The following is a 12,995-nucleotide window of genomic DNA, read 5'->3' as shown; positions in this document are numbered from 1 at the left end:
TATAGAAAGACAGACAATATGTATACTGTATGTAAAACATATTGTCCAATAGAAATCATTCATTAGTGTTCAAAGACAGTTTATATACTGTATTTATGCTACTGTGTAAATAGTGAGTGCATTGGTAGCTGATATTTAATGGGATGAAATATCATACAGCTGCGTTTGTTCTCTTCTAAGTCCCATAACATTTATAAAAAATATCTCTGAAAGACAGAGAGACTATCGGTCAATTTGAGGTCATGCACATGTTCACCATAGCTGCATTACGGTGGAGATGCGGTAAACATCTGGGTAAATGGGTCTGAACTAAAAACCATAGCCCTCTGATCCCAGCAGGCGGACAGTGTGACGGGCCACAGTAGATTGAGAGGACTTTGGGAGAGGCTACCATCTGCCACTGAGTTGCTGCCACTCAGACGACAAAAAGCAACAGAAGAGAGAAAACACAGTAGCAGCGGTGCAGCGATAGCTGGACAGATGAAGAGACAGAGAAAGAGAGAGAAGAGAATGAGAGAGAGAGAGAGAGAGAAAGGAAGAGAGGCAGAGCAAGAGAGAGAAAGAACAAGAGAGAGAGAGAGAATGAGAAAGAGAGGAAGAGAGAAAACAGGCAGATATACTCACAGATGTTGAGGGAAAAAAAAGATAAAGCCAGACATAGAAAGAAAGAGACAAGACAGATCATGGGGGAGAGATAATGGGGAAAGAGCAAGTCAGAGTTACACTGAGAGACAGATAACAAAGAGGAAGAGTAAGAGACAGAGAAACAGAGAGAGGGACACATAGAAAGAGTGTGTGGTCTGTGGTCACATCACCACCTTTCTATCTGCTATGAACGTCCCCACACACAAAAAATGAAGCACATATCACACTAAAACACACACACCATATTAGGGGTTTGCACGGACGTCATGTTCTGGCCGGTAACCATGGTAACCCAGCACGCGCGGCCATATTGGCGATACTCAGTGAATGAAGTACAATGGAGTATTATGCACTTTGGATATCTTACGTGATTGTAGCCGTGTCTAAACAACAGAAAAGCTCATCAAAATGCGTCTAAGATGCAAAGGCATATAGGGCAGGACTTGGACCACAAGAAAAGGTGCGATATTTCGAGAAATTACGGTTTATTGGCAGCGCAGATCCATATGAGTTGGGTGAGGGAGACGAAGTACTAAGTTCAACCAAGCGCCCCCCTTCCTCTGATAACTTCTGGCATTATTCTCCTTTCTCCCTGTTTTTTTAATAACTTTTGAAAGTCGATACCTACACCAGATGTTTTTCTCAGTCTGACCTATTGGTGCAACCTAAAACACGGCAATAATTAACCATTTTCCTTGACGATGTTAGGGATTTACTTCAGTGCCTAATGCTTTCTAATGAGGCGAGTATCTCCAATATGGCGACGTCCAGATCTGATGACACGCCGTGCAAACCCCTAATTAGAGTAATATCGGTCCCTTGGGTCTGTGTGTGTGTGTGTGGCTTTGTATAAGGCATAAAGGGTGACACTGAGGACGCTGGTCTTACTTTGTATATCTCACAGGTAAATAGTAAGGCTGCACGATTTGGGAAATTATCAAATTTTTCTGACAGATAATGTGATATGATTCAATTCAATATTCCAAATGTTTCAAAGTAATTCTAAAGCAACATATTGTTGGAGTACATGTAACACTTTTGTAATCACAGTGAACCAGCATTTCATAAATTGCAGTCAATGCTATATATGGCTACAGAAGTAGGCTAGGCTAGAATTTCTTTGATAAAATTGATTGATGTTGTTAGAACATAACAGACCCTCTATTCCATAGACTTGTGATACCATACGGCATAATTCTAACAGCTCTGAAAGTTGCCGTTAAACTTCCTTTAAAGTAAACAAAGAGGAGTAAGAGATCAGTGCCTATGAATAAAACATGCGCTAGGCTACATCCTAATGCGCTCCAGCAGGGAGGAGAAGAGACTGCACAGACTCCTAAACAGGTAAAGTGAGCCGAGGACACCATGGAGTGGAGAGAAGACCTGGGGCTTAGATGGCTACTACAGTACACAGCATAGCCGAGCGGATGGACCTCCACTGGCACGGTTACGCCCTCTATTATGGATGCTGCCTCATGCACTGTTAGATCTAAAAATATTAACACTCTGATCCCAATAATGTTGTTCAACGTAGTATAACATAGGCCTATTAGGCGGGGATCACATCAGCCAGCGGCAAGCGGCAGGTTTCCTATTGTTCTCTATGTTTCGGCAGCGGAACGGTGGCAACGCTGGCGTAACACTAGCGTTGAGCAAGCTGAGCGGTGAACTTGGTTCAACTTTCAAAGCGCAAGGTGAGCGTATTCAATTGACAAACCGTTTTGTGTTACTTAGGAACGAGACAACTTATTATGGTCTGAGCGTTGCGTTGCGTTTGCCGCTTCCGCTTGCTAATGTGATCCCCGCCTTATTGTTGGATACCTAATATTTGCCTATTGGGACTAGCTCTCCACAGAGATACACTACGGGCATGACATCTCTCACAAGGTTTTAATAACATACTATGCTCTGTGATGAATAGTGTTTCTTTCCACGGCAAGAATCCCTTGACCTATGCAGCAGTATGGCCTGATTAAGCTCATCTTCATTAAGCGCAGTAAGGGTAGTTAAAAGGAGGTTAAAGGATGTGGACGGCCACAGTGGTCCTTCTCTTGCCGCATGCCTGAGACTGCAGTATGTCCTTGACTAGACGGCGTGTTGATATTAGTTACCCCGTAGCCGGGGTGGTGTTGCGACAAGTAATTAGGCTACTCTCTGCTCAGGAGCCGCTAAGGGCTCAGTGAAAGATGTTCCGGAGGATTCCAACCGACAGGCACAGCCTTACCCTCACTTTTGCTTAAAGGAGAATTCCGGTGTGATATTGACCTAAAGTGTGTTGAAACATGATACCGAGTGTGAACGTATGTCTCATAGCCCATCTCGGCTTGTCCCCTGCACTCTTTTTTAATGGTGGTGCTTCGGCATCGGGCTAGCTATGCAAATAAATCACTGTTTTACACCATTTACGAGGCTCAATGTATCTCCACACTTAATTGGTAGACTACCGAAGGCCCTGACATTTAAAACGAGACATTGAGAACTTTTAAAAAGCACTGGTAGTTTACTTACAAGACGATTTATACAGACAGTATCTTCACGAAGTTTAGCGTTTGCAGCCATCTTGAATTTAGTCACGATAAGTCGAGCGACGAGTAAGAATGAACAGGTATGATAAGGGATCAGATTCCAAAAATAATTCAGTGGAAATGCATGGATTCTAGTTTCTTCCAGTAGCAGCAACTGGAATCCATGCATTTCCACAGAATTATTTTTGGAATCTGATCCCTTATCATACCTGTTCATTCTTACTCGTCGCTCGACTTATCGTGACTAAATTCAAGATGGCTGCAAACGCTAAACTTCGTGAAGATACTGTCTGTATAAATCGTCTTGTAAGTAAACTACCAGTGCTTTTTAAAAGTTCTCAATGTCTCGTTTTAAATGTCAGGGCCTTCGGTAGTCTACCAATGAAGTGTGGAGATACATTGAGCCTCGTAAATGGTGTAAAACAGTGATTTATTTGCATGGCTAGCCCGATGCCGAAGCACCACCATTGAAAAAGCTGTTGGTAGCATCGGCTAACTAGCGCCAGATTTTGGAGTGCAGGGGACAAGCCGAGATGGGCTATGAGACATACGTTCAAACTCGGTATCATGTTTCAACACACTTTAGGTCAATATCAGACCGGAATTCTCCTTTAAAGACATGCAAAGAACATCATGGGCAAGTGTATCTCTAAAATACATAAGTTAGGCACCTTTATTACTACCAGATGTGCTGTTGTTGGTTTTGCAGTATAGGCTACACATCTCTTGGCTGTTAGCTTGTTAGCATGACTCCATAATTAAAGCAACACTGCAACAATCTGACACTTTTAGAGGTACTGTATGTTTCTATGAGCAGCTACCTTTGGCATCATCTTCAAATAAGTTTGATGGAATACATTAAGTTCTTTCTTATCAGTGCCAGCCAGGCTGTTGGCAGTGCTTTGGATGCTTTTTGGGTGCTATTATTATTATTATTATTATTAGAGGGGATGCATCCCCTCTATTGAAATCCGAAAACTTCTTCTTATTATTATTTTTCTTTTTACCTTTTTGTGCGCGCTATTCAGCCCAAACCGCTTAACGTACAAATTTGGTTCAAACACCGTTCCGTAGATCTTCCAAGGCTTTACCGTCCTATCCGTTTTTCATTTTTGAGAAGTTTATACTTTTTGAGATATTTGTAATTAAAAGTGTATTTTTCCCCCATAGACTTGAATGGGGGCTGTGATGTCATAATAGAGCCAGCTGCGCTCGTTAAGTAGTTCTCAGAGCAGTTCCCAGGCTAATCAGAACACTGGCACAGGTGTCACCTGTGAGGAACATAGATATATACACTAGATGTCGCCTTCTGCTTCTCAGCATGCGTCAACACCGCCGCCATCTTTGTACAGGGATCTGAAGCGCTAAACTAGTTCTCCTGTATTGTCAGTGTTACCTATTTAGCGACGTTTGGCCACCCCCAGCGATAGAAAACCTTTTTAGCGATTAGCGACAAATTTGGGAACTTCTCACAATGATGGCAGATCGGCTTCTTTGTTGTTGAAACGTAAAACAATCACCTTTCTTATGGCTTTGTCATTTATGAATTCAGCTACATCTCGTTTGCCCATGGCACTGACCCATGATTATAAAAGTAACGACTGGCGTAGCCTATGTAGTAGCAGAGGTAAATGTTCTACAGATCTACAGCAACTTCTGGTGAGATTACAACTTACATGAGTAAACGAGACGAGGGGTATGTGGCCTCAACCAGAGCCTGTCTATGAAGAGCCTGTTTACTTTCATTGTATCGAACCTGGTTGCAGTTTACTCATTGTTCCTCTAGAGGCCGCCGCTAGTTAGTGCAGAATGAATGGGAGTCTATGGGGCTAGACGGGTAAAATGTATCTTTATTATCGTCTTAAGCTTAGTTTTCTCTAGACTCAACCATAAATACATGCCTGTCAGTTGGAACAACCCAAAAAACTAGATAATTGCTTGAGATTTTGACATTGCCCAGATTGACGCTAATGTATTATAGAGGAGTGGATCACTGAATCAAGATGGCGTCTCGATTGACGCATTCGTTCCAATGAACAGCAGTAGTCAAGGCGACATCTAGTGTATATATCTATGTGTGAGGAATTCAACTGTCTCAGCTTCTAAGCATACAATCTAGCTCTACCTGAACTACACATCCTGTTAAGTGTTTCCTGTGTGTCAAAATAAAAGTCCCAGCCATATCTCATGCATTCAGCATTATATCTCCAGAACGGCTTGACGTACATGCTTCAAATTTGGTACGAGTGTTTTTATGGACTCAAAGATGAAGTGAGTTAAAGTTGGAGGTTGAAGGTCAAATGTCAAGGTCAAAAACACCTTGAGTATGATATCTCAAGAATGCTATGTCACACAAGATTCAAATTTGGTTACTCCAAAAGCACCTTTGCAGGTTATCACAATTACCCTACCAACCAGCTAGCAGCAAGCTCAACAGCCTCACCAACACCCTAACCAGCAGACTGCATCCCCTCGTGTAATTCCTCGGAATTGCATTTCTAGTTATTATTATTATAGTAACCATACGCATTGACTTCATGTTATACTCATTTGGATGCTTTTTATGTGAACTCCCTAATGCTTCTTTACAATAACCATACGCATGGACTTCCTGTTATACTCATTTTCTACCTCTGCATGTCGACTGGGAACAGTTCTGAAGCGTTGGCTACTTGCAAATACATTACAGATGTGACAGATGAGACCGATGTGGAGCTGCTTTTCTCTTCAATGTCAGTCACTGTTCCGCTGAAGGACATGTTCCTTCTCATGACACATGTCGGCCAGCCATAACGACACTATTTGTACAGCCGGGATCAAACGACGGCCACTAATTACCCGACACAAAAGCCTGAGCAAACGACTCCCCCAAGTCATGTACCACGTGAATAAAAGACAATTCTTGTCATTATGGTAATAATCACATGAGCAGCGGAGCAACACAAGGGACTTCACAAACCGGGCAGATTAAGGGGATGAATTTATACAAGCTGCTGCTCTCTTGCATCATGCAGCACATGAGCGACATCTTCCCATAACTGCCCTGAAATGTTTGATGTATTGCTTCTTTATTTTACAAACTCATCTTTTCTAATATAACCTCTTTCCTCTTGCTCTTCATCATTCTGGCAGTGATGCTGTGCATGTATTTAAATGAAGGAAAGCTTTGTTCCAAAACTCTGCATTTAAGACACATCTCTTGGAGGCAGAAACAAGCAGCTGTCGTGAAATGTTCCTTCTTTCCCAAAATCCTTTCAGTTTACTAAGATTGGACAGTTACCAGCAAAAGAGATTAATTACAGTTTTTCTCGATTGCTTGTGTGAACACATTTGCAAGAGATGACTTCTGCCGTGCAAAGAAGGTGTTCATGAAGACCAAGTGGATCCCAGTTTCTTTAAGCAGGTCAAAGCAATCAAGAAAAACTGTAAAGCGATAAAGAAAAACGGTAGTAGAATGAAACAGTAAACATATACATAAACAAGACCTCTTTAACAACATAGTTAGGTAGGTGAAGGAGATGAATTAACAACCAGACAAACCCAAGAACACCAAAACAATTCAGAAGCACCTTGTCAGTATGTAAAAACAAAACTGTTTGATTAACGCTTTGACAACATTCTGGCTCAGCACTGTGCTTTTTGGAGCTTTTGCGTGCATGATTGAGTCTTCAAACAAATAAAACTGTTTTCAACGCGGCTGCTGCTGGCAATTTGCAAACAATGTGCTAATTTACTGTGGAAACCATGGAATGTATATTTAGAACAGTCTATGGTGGAAACCGCTGGGCAGGGAGGGAGAAAGAACTCAATTCGCTCTGACTGATATGTGTGCAATGTCTGGACCACAACATAAAATAAACATGATTCCCGAATGCATTGACTCAGAGATTCCTCTGAACCTTTGCTCTCAATCAAATCTAATGTATTCTAATGTATGTTCAATATAATCTAACGTGAATTGACATTCTGTTAACGTAATAGGAAACTCAGGAACTTAAATAGGCTATTTGCATAACGCATATCATCCCAAAATCACCAGTGTGTGATCTTACAAAGCTGATGTTAAAAACTCAGTACTGAAACATTACTATGGAGTTTAACGACTCAACAGTGAAATAAAGACTCAATACTGTGAGGTCATCATTCACTGGTTTGCTATTGGTATTATACACTGTCCAAATAAATGACAGGCTAGTAACTGAGACCAAAACTCACAACTTGGGTTATCAATTCCCAACAGAATTTTGTGCCAACATATTATAAACATTGGCCAAAGGTATGTTTGATTGGACAAGAAGTATTCCAAGAGTTCTGACACAGCACCAGACAGAGCTGTAGTGAAATATGCAGCACTTTGCTTCCCTGGTGAGCTGGTACATCCGTTGATTACACAGAATTCAAATTGTGCAACTATGGATACGCTTCTAAAAGTAATGTTTGACCTGAATTATGAATGAATCCTTACATAAAGATGAGGGGGAGGAGAGGAGGCTGAATACATTATTATTATACTTGAGGGAGAAAAAACACTATTTGCAGTTAGGAAACAGTTCCTACATGCCACTGCCTTGGCATTGATTGTCTTAGGTAATTTTGTCAGCAGAGTTGAAACTAGAGCAACAATCATATTGCATTGTTTCAAATTATCACGTGTACATGGACACTTCTATTCCCGATTAGAAACGGAATAACGGCTCAATCGGAATAAAAATTGTCATATAAACACCTCAATCGGAATGAAAATGGTGGTGTAATCTGTTCCGATTGAACAGCTGTATACAGTCATTCAGATTGACTGCTGTATCTTCTCAAGGAAAAGTAGGCAACAACGGCTAATATCGATCAATGATTCTATAGAGCACCTGATCGGAATAGAACGTACACCATGTAAACAGACAGCACACATTTTTCAATCGGAATAGTTTGATCGGAATGACATAAAAACTGTCCATGTAAATGTGACTAGTGATTGTTGGTGTAATGAAAAGCCATGTTGTTCTAATGTAGGTATGTAGTATGATCAGGGATTAACGTTAAGATTTGCCAGATTTGCCAAACCCTGCATTGCTAGTCATCTACTCATGATTCTAATAAGATTGAACAGGCCAGCTCTCTCATAGGGGGTGGAATTCAGTTGGACATATTGGAGGTGGCAGGGAGGAGGATGCTTCACAAGCTGACGTGAATCCTGAACAACACTTTCTCATCCCCTAAAATGATAGGCCTGTTGAGTTGAAGAGTACCTTCAGTGGCAGGTTGATCTCCCTCAAATGTTCTCCTGAGAGACACAGAAACGATATAACTCTTCACCTCAAACTTCCCTCGGGATGAATAAAGTATCTCTTATCTGATTCATGTGAAAATGGACTGGTCCAATCAGATGAAAACACTCGGGTGCATTTTTGGTTCTGGAGCAGAGGACTCACTGGTGCATTCGGGCGCGGCTGAAAGGCGCCGTGTAGCAGTCTGTCTCCTCCAGGTCAGGCAGTGCTTCCTTGTCCAGCTTCATCGGGTTCCTGGGTAGCCAGCTCTTTATCTGACGACATCTCAGATGGAAGTGACTGCAGAGAGAGAGAGAGAGAGAGTAAAACAAACAATGACACGGCGGCAAATTAAATAGAGAGAGGACAGAGTGAAGAGGGAGAAAAGAGAAAGAGAGGTAGACAGGGAGAGAGTGAAGATCAGAGAGAGAGAGAGAGAGAGAGAGAGAGTGGAGAGACATTGTTGTAGATGGCATTTTTTTAAAAAAGAGCCGAAAAATGACATGATCTTACGATAAAACACTCTAAATGTACATACTGCATCAAACAAAGCAAAGACACAGTGGGCAGGCTGCCATATTTACATCTGGGTGTAGTAGCAGACACAGGCACAGAGAGAGAGAGTGAGAGAGAGAGAAAGAGAGAGAGAGAAAGAGAGAGAGAGAGAGAGAGAGAGAGAGATGGGAAAGCTTGGAAAGCTTAGAGAGCGGGCTAGTATGGGCTGCTAACATGATATGATTAATCATCAACCATCACCTACCTGCCCATCGCTTTCTTCTTCCAGTCTGAGAAGTAGCATTTTTTCCTTGAATAACAGACAAACAGTAATTAATGCCGGAAATTATGAATATATGTGCGTATGCTCGGTTATGTGTGTGTGTGTGTGTGTGTGTGTGTGTGTGAGTGAGTGAGTGAGTGAGCGAGTGAGTGAGTGAGTGAGTGAGTGTGTGTGGTTCTCTGTGTGTGTGTGTGTGTGTGTGTGTGTTCACCTGAAAGGCATCCTGATATTCATCTGTTCTGCATATTTACACAGGGTATCCCAGGGGGCGTGGATCTTCACAAACATGATGTCATTATTGGTCAACGAGGGCTGACAAACAAAACAATGAATGACACAGCAAATTAAAAAAATTCTTATGCAGAGTCAGCCATCTTCAGACATAAACAAGAAAATGGATTCATGTTCCCCATGACTGAATCTAACTACGCTTGGGAGAGAGCAGAATCCCTTTTACTGTAAAATAAATTGTGTATCTCTCTCTGAAGGCACTGGAGAATGTATGCATCTCTTCAAAATTGGGGGGTGTAAAACAGAAGTAGCTTTCCCCCTAAACGATTTCTGGTACCAGTGTTGACACTACGACTCTCACATACAGAGTAGTGTGCGTGTGTGTGTGTGAGTAGGTGGGTGTTGGGGGGTATTGGAGTTGCTCTCCAACTCATCTCTCAATCATCGAGCCTGTTCTACAGGATTATGGCTTACTGCATTCAGATGCTGTTTTGGAGGCTCAGGGCTGTCTAATCTAAAGCAAAGCTTTTAAGCTCATTAACGGCATATTTATGTTGTCGGCCTGCATGGCCGAGTCTGCATGACATTTAGATTAAATCTATACCAATCTCCTGCTAAGACGAACCACAGGTGTCATGGTTTCCTGACACAGAGGAGGCAGGTTTAGACTCAAGTAGAAAGGAATCTAAATTCAGGTGCACCTTCCTTGATCTTCTCAAAGGATCAAACAGCAAATTTGCACTTGTATTGAATGCAGCCTCTGAGATTAAAACAATCCCCAACATTATATTCTTTTAGAACACATTGATTTTCCAAGGGTCATTAATGTTGCTATTTGCTTTTGCAGACCGTAATGACAAATATGTTGTTGTTGTTGTTATTGTTGTTATTGTTGTTGTTGTTGTTGTCATCATTACCTCCTTCTCCAGCATGAGTCCCTCTGCCCGCAGGTTCCTCTCGAAGGTACACCTCTTCTCCACCTGAGGGCTGGACTTCTTGTAAACCAGGATGTAGTCGATGCGCTTCTTCCCATCTCGGAACAGCAGCCCCGAGGGCTGCAGCCGTACATTCTAGAACAGGATTTGACCTTTAACCTTCTCCTGTCCAGTATCAGAAGACACTCGTACACTCCTGAAATTGAACTGACTGAGCATGGTTCAAACTCAGACCGCAGCTAATATAATGGATTCAGTATTCAGGATTAACATGAAAGAAAGTTATTCCCTTAAAACTGTATCATTCATTTCTAAATGCTCATATTATATACGGAACTTCTAAAACACTCAAACTCTACACAGATATATAGTAGAGATGGCAGCAAAACAAGAGGATATGCTAGACAAGATGGATGCTAAATGAAAATTTGGTGAGAGTGAATAAAATCCATTGACGCTAAGACTTTATGAACTGATCTGGGCATCCAGCTTGGCATCTGGACAACATCTCTGCCTGTGATTAGCCCAGAGGTAAATCTACAGTTGGTGCACCCACACTCAAGAACGGTGTGACTGTGCCAACCCTTCCCATGTGTGCTCTGCAGAATTGTTCCCTCAAAGCCACATTGTCATTGAGGCCTTATGAGACCTTATGATTTTTTGATTTCCTCTGAACAAGCGTTTTAAGTTGTACTATTATATTTTAATCATCTGAAACGCAGCAGGTCTGTGCCCATTAGCGGTGTGATGATGTGGGTGTAGTCGTTTTTGGACCTGCTGCTGGGGATTACCTTGGCAGATTTGATGGATTCCGTGCGGGCCTCCAGCTTGGCTCGCCACACTGGTTTCTGGATGAGAAGCGACTCCTCAACTCTCGACTCAAAACCACCCGCCTCCGAGACCTCCACATACTGGTCCTTTGGTGCTTCTGCCAAGCGCACACACACACACACACACACACACACAAACACACACAAACAATGGATTCCTTATTGTACACTGTATGCAGGTTCCTGTAGTACTGAAACATGAAAAGTAATGCAGTTTCTGAGATGCCACCAAATGTTACCATTTTGAGACCTGTGTGTTCGTCTTGGATAGAAAACGTGCTAATTGTTTCAACAAAATGTGGTTTTGAGCAGAAAAACAATTATTTGGCCAATTGTGTGATGTACTGTAGGTGTGATGCTGTGTTTAGAGTTTCGGTAAATGCTTGTTAACAATCATAACAAACTGTAGTACACACACACAGTCTACATCTGACATCTACACTATTTCCTCTCTGCCTCTATCCAAAAGAAATGAATGATTTAAATAAAATAAAGTCACAGGGCACATTACTGTAGTGTAATAATACTAATACTAAAATTGCACTGACAAATGTTCAAACATAACCTAGAAATTTAGACGCACCCAAGCGTTAGCAAATTACATTTGCTGCCAGGGTAGTCTAGCAACTCTCCGTTGGCTTGTGAGCTGGAAAAATTAAACTTCGATAAGGCCAATTACATTGTGTATAGAGTCGGTAGGTGAGCTTAACATAATGATTGATGGCAGAGTTGCAACAGTTGGCGAACAGCGTGACATGAGTTAAGCTTTTTTTAAGTTGCCAAAAATTTGAACTAGCCAACTAGCTCCGCTGCTGGGAAAACACATGGGACTCATGAGTTGTAGCGCTATCCTATTGCGTGCAGAGGGAACCAATTATCCCGCCCCTCGGACTGAGCACTGCGAATGAGTTTGGGTGGGTCTGGCTAGTTCAAAATATACATTTACTCCTTCGTAGAAAATGCATTGTATATGGCTTAATAAACGTATCTCACCGCTACTACATATATCCATTAAAATATATCTCAGACAGACAGACACACACATACACACACACTCTCACTCTCTCTCTCTCTCACACACACACTCTCTCACACACACACACTCTCTCTCTCTCACACTCTCTTACAGACACTCAGACACACACACTCTCTCTCTTTCTCTCTCACACAGACACACACACACACAATGTTCTTTTTTAATCCACACACGTTTTCGTTAAAAATAAAGCATTCGAATAACATTAAACTGTGGTGTTCATTCATTTACAACGCCCTAACATGCACTATTTTGCAAAAACACACGCGCACACACACACACACACTCACACAGGGTTGGGTCAGATTACTTTTAAATGTAATCCATTACTGACTACAGATTACATGGCAATTTTTGTAATCAGTAACGTACTCAATAGGATTACAATAGGATTGTAACATAATCTGATTACTTTAGGTCGGTCGACTGGAACGGGTCTATCGGTCGACGTCATTGTTTGCATGATAAAATGTAATCAAGTAATCCCCAACAATGTACCAATAATCTAATTACACATTTTTTATTGTAATCTGGGCTGATTATAGTTACTTGTAATTTTTGTAATCTGATTACATAATCCAGATTACATGTAATCCACTCACACAATACACAAATATAATATATTATCAGACACACAGACAGATTAGTTTATAAACAGATGAATAATTAATAACTAATAAATAACTAACACATCAGAGAGCGTTTCCCGCTCAGGAGGCATATATTTACCCTGGCATGAGATGAAAAATCAGAT

General features: G+C 41.5%; 1 protein-coding gene across 1 annotated transcript in view; it reads right to left on the bottom strand.

Annotated features, from left to right (window-relative positions):
- ano3 (anoctamin 3) overlaps positions 1 to 12,995 on the bottom strand; it is a 41,627-nt gene that overhangs the window by 22,562 nt on the left and 6,070 nt on the right. Inside the window, exons 2-6 of the mRNA XM_076298626.1 lie at positions 11,167 to 11,303; positions 10,358 to 10,495; positions 9,421 to 9,521; positions 9,192 to 9,236; positions 8,597 to 8,716 (exon numbers count right to left, since the gene is read on the bottom strand). Coding sequence (XP_076154741.1) covers positions 8,597 to 8,716; positions 9,192 to 9,236; positions 9,421 to 9,521; positions 10,358 to 10,495; positions 11,167 to 11,303 — 541 coding nt within the window. The remainder of the gene's footprint in view (positions 1 to 8,596; positions 8,717 to 9,191; positions 9,237 to 9,420; positions 9,522 to 10,357; positions 10,496 to 11,166; positions 11,304 to 12,995) is intronic.

The sequence above is a fragment of the Alosa pseudoharengus genome, unplaced genomic scaffold, assembly GCF_046254945.1.
Source record: "Alosa pseudoharengus isolate Yale_2024_CS ecotype anadromous, Long Island Sound unplaced genomic scaffold, YU_APseudo_1.1 YU_APseudo_1.1_scf_10, whole genome shotgun sequence".
NCBI lineage: Eukaryota > Metazoa > Chordata > Actinopteri > Clupeiformes > Clupeidae > Alosa > Alosa pseudoharengus.
Note: the sequence above shows the minus strand (reverse complement) of the source record. Positions and strands in the feature narration are given on the sequence as shown.